This window comes from Agrilus planipennis, unplaced genomic scaffold (genome assembly GCF_000699045.2).
Source record: "Agrilus planipennis isolate EAB-ADULT unplaced genomic scaffold, Apla_2.0 scaffold22, whole genome shotgun sequence".
Taxonomy (NCBI): Eukaryota; Metazoa; Arthropoda; class Insecta; order Coleoptera; family Buprestidae; genus Agrilus; species Agrilus planipennis.
In genome coordinates this window covers 141,766-149,968 of record NW_020438874.1, presented here as the reverse complement: position 1 = coordinate 149,968, position 8,203 = coordinate 141,766, and the positions used below count along the sequence as shown (strand labels likewise).

The 8,203-nt window shown below is 32.7% G+C and overlaps 1 protein-coding gene across 1 annotated transcript in view; it reads left to right on the top strand.

The window, feature by feature from the left end:
• Positions 1-1,710: 1,710 nt before the first annotated feature.
• LOC108732904 (histone acetyltransferase KAT2A) overlaps positions 1,711-8,203 on the top strand; it is a 15,722-nt gene continuing 9,229 nt past the window's right edge. Inside the window, 10 exon segments of the mRNA XM_025979899.1 lie at positions 1,711-2,173; positions 2,227-2,320; positions 2,387-2,532; positions 2,592-2,863; positions 2,922-3,087; positions 3,142-3,283; positions 3,356-3,597; positions 3,654-3,866; positions 7,401-7,447; positions 7,858-7,864. Coding sequence (XP_025835684.1) covers positions 1,952-2,173; positions 2,227-2,320; positions 2,387-2,532; positions 2,592-2,863; positions 2,922-3,087; positions 3,142-3,283; positions 3,356-3,597; positions 3,654-3,866; positions 7,401-7,447; positions 7,858-7,864 — 1,551 coding nt within the window. The 5' untranslated portion in view covers positions 1,711-1,951.

Here is an 8,203-nt window from a genome sequence, read left to right as displayed (position 1 = left end):
ATCTGAGTAAAGTTCCTCGTTCAATATGATAATCGATTTCACCTTTGAATTTCGAAGATTAAAATTGAATTATCTATGTAACCTGCTTAATCTTTGCGAGAGCTTTCTCAAAGCTCCACGCAGAGTAGAGTTGCTACCGCCTTCTTCCGTATCACGTTTACTTTTATTATTCTCAAATGCATCATCTATTGTTACGGTCGCATACTCGTTCACCCGTGGGTACAACAATATAATTTATAACAAATAAACAGGATATAATTATCCCCGATTATTAAAAACTGGACATTATCATACGGAATTCTACAATAATATTTCTAGATCATATAAACGTTACAAAAATAAAAATTGAAAAATGTTAAATTTTTTAATTTAATTAGTTCTGTACCGGAAGAAGCAATAGTTTTAGTAAATCAATGACAAACCTCTAAACATTGTTTTGTGTTTAATAGATAACCAAATAAATTATTTAGGTTTTACATTGATATATTAATTTGCAATAACAAATGGGTATAAGGTATACTAATTATATCGTTGGGAGGAGTTAGTGTGCGTCGATTGTTATAGTTCAAACGTCCCTAATTTCGCGTCCCACATTGTCAACAAATCATCATTTCTTTTATGTTATATTATAATATGGCTGATAGGACGGGCTACAGATGAACCAGGCTGTGCCATTTCGTGCCTATTATCATCTCAGAATTAATGGGTTTGTCATTTCGGACACAACTAGAAAGCCATTCTTTTATGCACGGGATTAACGAATGTTGAAAATAACACACTAATGGACGAAAGGAAAAAGCGATGTTCTTTCTCTCATACAAAAACGAATAACTGACACGATTCAGAAGCCAGACCTTTTTTCGTGACCGGATTCGATAAACAAATATTAAATTAGGAGATGAATAGGTATATACTGGGTTATTCAAACTATCATACTTTTTATACTGCTGCAATACATTTGCATTTGCTTTATTTCTTTAGTTTACTTCTACTGTTTGTAGGATTCCAAAGAATATGTCACAAATAATCCACTGTTGCTCTTCTTGTTGCTCTTGTAGATATTCTGTCAGTCTTCAAGAAGAGCACCAATAGAAAAAGATACCTATCCTTCTTTAGTTTAATTTAATTTTAAATATAATATATCTTTAGTTTACTTCTACTGTTTGTAGGATTCCGAAGAATATGTCACAAATAATCCACTGTTGCTCTTCTTGTTGCTCTTAGAAAAGAAAAAGATACCTATCCTTCTTTAGTTTAATTTAATTTTAAAAATATGTGTATGTTTTCTTCGAAGTCTGTCTAAAGTAACTTTCTACATTCCGAAAACTCCAATTTGTCTTCTTTTTACAGAAGATCAAAATGTGGCAGATATATCCTTAAAGTTAATAATTATTCTTTCCATTATAACTTGACATTAGTGGAATTCAGGCTCATGATGTAATAGCACTTATTAAAATAAGAAATTAATATTGGATATCGATTGCAACGCCGCCTTTATTACATCTAAACACTTATATTAATTTAATAAAATGGTCGACTAAACATTCTGANCCTAATCTAAACTTTAAATTAATTTTAAATATTATATGGTATGATCAGTGACATCTGTGAAGTAAAAGTCACATTTATAAAGACAACATGCCTCTTTAATAGCAATTCATACCAGATATGACAGATTTAAAATGTTTTCTACTTGATCTGTTGTTAAGTTGTTAACATGTAACCTATAAATTAGTAAACGAGTAAAAGTCTTGTTTTAATTTACAACTAAAAATTATTAATAACGATAAAGGTTTAACTAAGATGAAATTAACATAAACTCAAATGGTTGTTTGGTGTTACTGTGAATATGTTTTAGAACTGCATGAAATAAACTTCAAAGTTGTTGATGTATTTATCAACTCATAACACAACAGCAACAAAATAAGGATTTTATAACAAAATCATTAAAATGTCTACTAGTGATCAAATAAACTATAATATGGAGCCAAATGAGGGTGCAGTAGCAAGTGGAGAAACTCATAATGTAGGTCAGGCACAAGTAAATGTGAGCAAGCCACCTCAAGCAGCACGACAGACAAATTTACAAAGAATACAACATAATAAACAAACAGTTCTTAGCTACCCATATGACAATAAACTGTTTAAACTTGCCTGTTACTCTAAGTGCCAAGTATGCATAAAATATGTTACTGTTATGGTGAATGTTAATTGATAATATTGTAGGGAAGCAAATGTGACTGTACAGGATGGAATAGGACTGAAAGTACTACTCAAACCCATTCTTTTAATGATCCATGCCGTTGTGAACATTCACTTGGTACCAATAACTTAAAGATACATTAATTTTAGGAGCTATTAATATTAATATGTTAAATATTTACAGAATTACATATTTCTCATTTGAGAAGTAAGAGTGAACAAGAAATCAACAGGCTATTGAGTATGGTTGTTGATGTTGAAAACATGTGTAAGGCCATGAATCGAGAAGAAAATTCAGAGACAAAGAAAGTTTATAGTTACTTGTATAAGGTAAAAATATTTTATTTGGTCCTTTAACTGTATACTCAATATGGGGCAAATAATTACAGTTACTTCAAAAGTGTATTCTTACACTTGATGTGCCAGTCGTGGAAGGACCACTGGGGCAGCCACCATTTGAAAAACCTTCTATTCACAAAGCAGTCACGAATTTACTTATTTATAAATTTTCTCATTTAGCTCAACAAGAATGGAAGACAATGTATGATTTAGCAAAACGGTTTCTGCATTATTTAAATACATGGGATTTTCCATCTCCAAGTATCCAGAAAAACATTGTTAGCCAAGAAGAAGCCACGGTTTATATAATTGCATATACAAGGTACAATTATTAAAAGCTACTATATTCTAATGGTTAATAATTAACAAAATTTTAACAGATGGTTGGTTTTTTGCCATGTTCCTGCTTTCTGCGATTCATTGAGACATTATGACACCACTCAAGTTTTTGGTAGAACCTTTTTAAGGGCTGTTTTTAAATATGTTAGAAGACAAGTGATGAACGAATTTCATCAAGAACGCGAACGAATGCCTTTGGAAAGGAGGGTAATTTGATAATTTAGAAAACATCTTTATTCATCTGATTAACAATTGTAATAGGTGATGATACTGACCCATTTTCCGCCGTTTTTAAATCAACTTGATGAAGAAATTTATGCCCCTTCATCCCCAATATGGGATCAAGATTTCAAGCAAACTCCCTCACCTCATCTGCAATCTTTACTAGAAAGCAAGTCAAAAAGTGTGTTAATTTTTAAATTAAATTAATGCCTGCCTTTTATAATGAATAATTTAATAATTTTTATTTACTCAGAATTAACATTAATGAAGAGGGCTGGTGAGTTTGAAAAACTTACCCCTACTGAACGGGAGGGCTACACAAATTTACAGATTAGCTCTGGCTCAACTATTGTTAAGAAAAGTCCTGACACACCTCCTAAAGACTCAAAAAGGCGTAAGGTGGCTCAAGATGAACAATTTGAGGACATCAGTGCTGATACAGTTGCCGAAATTATTGCAACTATTGACGATCCTAATTACATGACTGGGCCTGATGTAATAAAAAAAGTTTTGTATAATGTTCTGTTGAATAATAATGTATAATTTTGAAGGTTGTTTTTTCCGAAAATGCTCCAGCCAGAGACGAACCGCCAAAATTAGAAGAAAAGCGCAAAATAATTGAATTCCATGTGGTAGGCAACAGCCTCACTGCCCCTGTTACTAAACAAACAGTGCTTTGGTTGATTGGTTTACAAAATGTCTTTTCACATCAGTTACCAAGAATGCCTAAAGAATATATTACTCAATTGCTGTTTGATCCGTAAGTTTAAAAAACAAATCTTGAAAGAACTTGGGTTGATAATAGTNCATCGTCGAAACAAAAAATTCCGTACCTAATTAACGCTGAACATTGTTTAATACTAAATTTCCGATAAGGGTTAATTTTTTTGTCGAAATTTCCAATGATTTCAAGCGCTTTTCTTATCGAAACGATTTTCTATCTTTAAACAAACAAGTACCTGATCCCCACGAACAATCATAAATATCCAATTCAAAGAAAGCGAGCACTTATGTTCATGGTAATTGAGATGGCGAAATGTGGCGTTACAGATTTACATATGTAAACACGTGAAATGTAACTTAATACTAGCCCGTATTGTGTTGTCACTTTTTTGACATTTATAGTTAGGCGTGTAACGATGAAATTCAAACTAGATTGAGCTTTCAGGATCACTCTGATAAAATGTCAAACTATCTAACAGGCATAGGAAAATAAAAGTAGAATTTTCTGATGCGGTGTAGTTTTAATTATCACGAAGAGACCTTCCTATTATTAGACATTGTTAAAAATTGCCTACTCGAAAGTGTAAACTGAATAGATCATTATTGATCGATGCCATTTCTATTGACTGTGTACTGATGAAACTCGCGTTTAATTGTAGCATTTCGCTAGCTGGTAACCTTTCGCGATAATTGTGCCATAATTATGATTATTACAACAAAGGATCGTAATTAATAATCAATTAGAAGAGAACTTGTTATGAAGCGGCGCGTCGGAGGCGCTTTTGAAATCTGCGCGTAATTTATTGCATTTTTTCGTTTTCATTAGTAAAAGGATACCACATAGACACAAACACAAAGCTGCGGCGGTGACTTGATCTTAAAGATACCTTTCAGTCAGTCAGTGCTGCTGTCAGAAAATATTGTTTGCTCGAGGTCTTACGTACACACAACATATACTATTATAATGAATACTTTCCAATCTGATACAGATCGTTTAATCGGCTACATTTTCCGCGCATTTATGTATCTTTGAGGATATGCGATATTTCATAATTACAAAGCATCGAAAAAGTGGGGAACGCAAGACCAAAGATGATGAACCGAAAACGAAGACCAAATACGCAAGATTAAACGAAAAATTATTACTTCCGGTGGATTTATGAATAGCAACTTTAGTATATTCTTTTCTTCTACAAAACATTTTTTTATATTTAAATTCACAGTTTGCTTTACCAGATTTTAACACTAAATATAATAAAAAGAAACTTTACCACTGTTTGACTAAAGTGATCTACAAGAATGCCCTCGGAGTAAGTCTTTATTCCTATGTCTGGATAACGCATGGTTGGAATATAGAGACAAATAATTGTTTTTCGATACCTTGTCCTATTTTTTTCGTTAAAAGGTTAATTTATGCGTTTGAGAAAGGGTATGATTTCGAGTTTTCATAACTTTTACAACTATTGACACTATTTTCGTTAAAAGAAATATCTGAGCAAGAGAAAGACCGAATAAGAAAGGCCAAGATCAATACCAAAGTTGGGACAGTTTTGGTCTTGGTTTTGCATTGTTTATCACCAGGAACCGCAAATAAACATCAGAATGAAGGGAACAAAAACTTTTAGACATTGTTGTTCTTAGAATTAAAACCATTCTAGACAATAATCGGCTGAAAATTGTAATTAATCGTTGAATGAATACAAATGTTTTATAACATATAATGATTATAAAGTAAATAATATTTCTCATAACTATTATAGTTAAAAATGCTGTAATTTAAATAACTACTACCTTCTAAAATTATGCAGAATAAAGCATTATTATTATTTAGTGGTTCTCTGCAAAATTCTGTGGCAAATCTTTTCAATTCAGTGGGCAATTATAAAATTGTAAATTGTAAAAGTATTTACATTACAGTTGTAATTAAGAATGTTTTTAGAATATCACACCTCATATATTTATCCTTTATAAAAAAATTATAAACGTATTTTTCCCCCAGTAATGATGGATTCACTTAAATGTTTTCTAATATTAGGTACCAGTTGCAATTTGTAAAAACGCTTCGTGTACATAACATTAGCTAATAAATACTGAAATATGCAATACACAGCTAGGTAAGGCACTCAGTGCCGTTTGATACCCTTGTGATGTCTTGAATGTCGTGATCTTTCTAACAACAAGAAACGAAGGAGATGTGGTACACTATATAGAAGATCTGATTGATCAATTCGTTTCCTCATCACGCAATAACATCTAACACACTTTACAACGATGCCGGAGACGACTATCGTACTGATACATGCGCTTTTCCATAAAAGCGTTAACTTTTTCTACCAAAAAATCATCTGGTTAAATACAATCCTGACTTACGTCTTTTATTATTTAATGCTGATGACATTAAATGTTGTCGTGTTTCCACGTATTAATCAAATATATCTAAATTAGTCACCTACGATGCTACCATGGGGTGTAATTTCCTTGTATCAAATTGTAGATTATAATGTAATTATTTTCCTTAAAACCACGCTGTTTTTCGTTAGTAACAAAAGTTTTAAATTTTGCAGCACATAACCTAACGTAATGCTAGGAACACTATCCAACTATAAGACCACTTTTGCCAATTTAAATTAAGTTTGCTCCGTTGGAGTCAAAACGCACCGCCAAAAAGCTCGGAGCTTTCTTATACTTTCATTCATATTACGTACGTGTTCGTCGACATACGAATTTTAATTCAATCGGGACAAAATAAAGGGCATTGGGCATTGTGTCTTTAAGAGTTTCATTCAGTAACTTACCCACACATAATCTGAGACCAAATTGAAAATTTCGAAACTCCTTTGTCGCAACGTCATCTCGATTTCATCTGCAACAAGAAAAAAAAATAATAAAATGTTACAACTGATGCTGTTCTGATTAGGATTTAAAGGCCGTCGTGTGTTGGAGTCGCTTCCTAACGTTTCGCCAGCACGAATGGCGACCTTCTTCAGAGGTCCTTCCATCTCCGATACTGTGTGGAATCCACATCCAGCATCGGAGGTGTAACTCCAACACACGACACTCTTTATACTCGAGTCAGAAGATCAACAGTTCACGTACTAGTCACGAAAGCCTTTGCCAATCTGTCAATATGTTAAAAAAAAAAAAAAGATTTGGTAAAAGTTTTAACAAGTCAATCAAGTTATTAAAATAATTCGAAATGGTCTGTATTCTGTCGAAACTGCCAGACGCGGATCGCGATTTCGATCTTTTTGGATCTCATCAGCGCATCTCCGACAGAACACAGACCAAGTTTTACCTGCTGTCTTAACAGTCCTAAAATGTAACATCGTGCTACAGATGGCGTTTACTGCGCCATTTGTATTATTTTCTAAATCAAGTTATTGTTTTCACATAATTTTCAACGAACTCTATTTTGTCAAGCTTTCTCCTTTCTTCGGAAGTCTAACAAACTATCAAAAGAAGAAAGACCAGAAACTTGCCGAGAAAAATTCAAGACGCTCTAATTCTTAACATCAAGTGAGAGCGAAGCGTTTGGGCGTATAAATTGAGTGAGTGTGTCAGTAAATGCATTCCAGACAAGAAAGCTCACGCTTTTACGCAACAATGGAACCTCACAACCATTGTTACCTTTAACAAACGCCTGGTCATCGACAAGTGCAGTCCCTTATTTTCTGACCGAGTATTACCTATTCTACTTTTTTCTTTGATGCTGGGTCTCTAGTTCTATATATATAGGTATACACTCCAATAATAACCTAACCGACATGCACTAAACAAACACTTTGATGTGACACAAAAGAGGACAAATATTTTCGAGTTTAAACCTTGTTCTTGTGCAATTTTCCCAAGAGAGATACAATCGTGGAGTGTTTTTACAGGTACATACGAGTATTAGGTACCTGACCGATTTCAAAGATTCAGAAAGCTCTAAAATGTTGTAAAAGTGGATTGTTTAGGTTCACCAAAAGAAGGAGTTTACGTTTTTATAATTGTACTTAAATTCAGATTAATTTTTTAACAAGTTACTGAAAGAAATGGAGTGATTGTAAAGCTCAAAAAGGTAATCTTGTCACATAAAAGCATAAGCTAAGTATTTCTGTAATAGGTAATCCGAAAGGTGTTGATTTTCAATTCAATATTATTTTGCAACTCTGTCAAGGAGCTCCCAAAATATCTAATACTTTGAAGTTGTCTTGTAATTTAATCGACATAATATTAATATCAACAGATATCATTTATTTTTCGTACAAACGAAATGTTTCTCTTGTATATTAGTGTTTGAATATACGCATATATAACGACCAGAGATGTGATTTATTTGAAATATTTGTATTTAAAAAGCAAATACAAAATAAAAAATACTTATTTTTATCTTGCA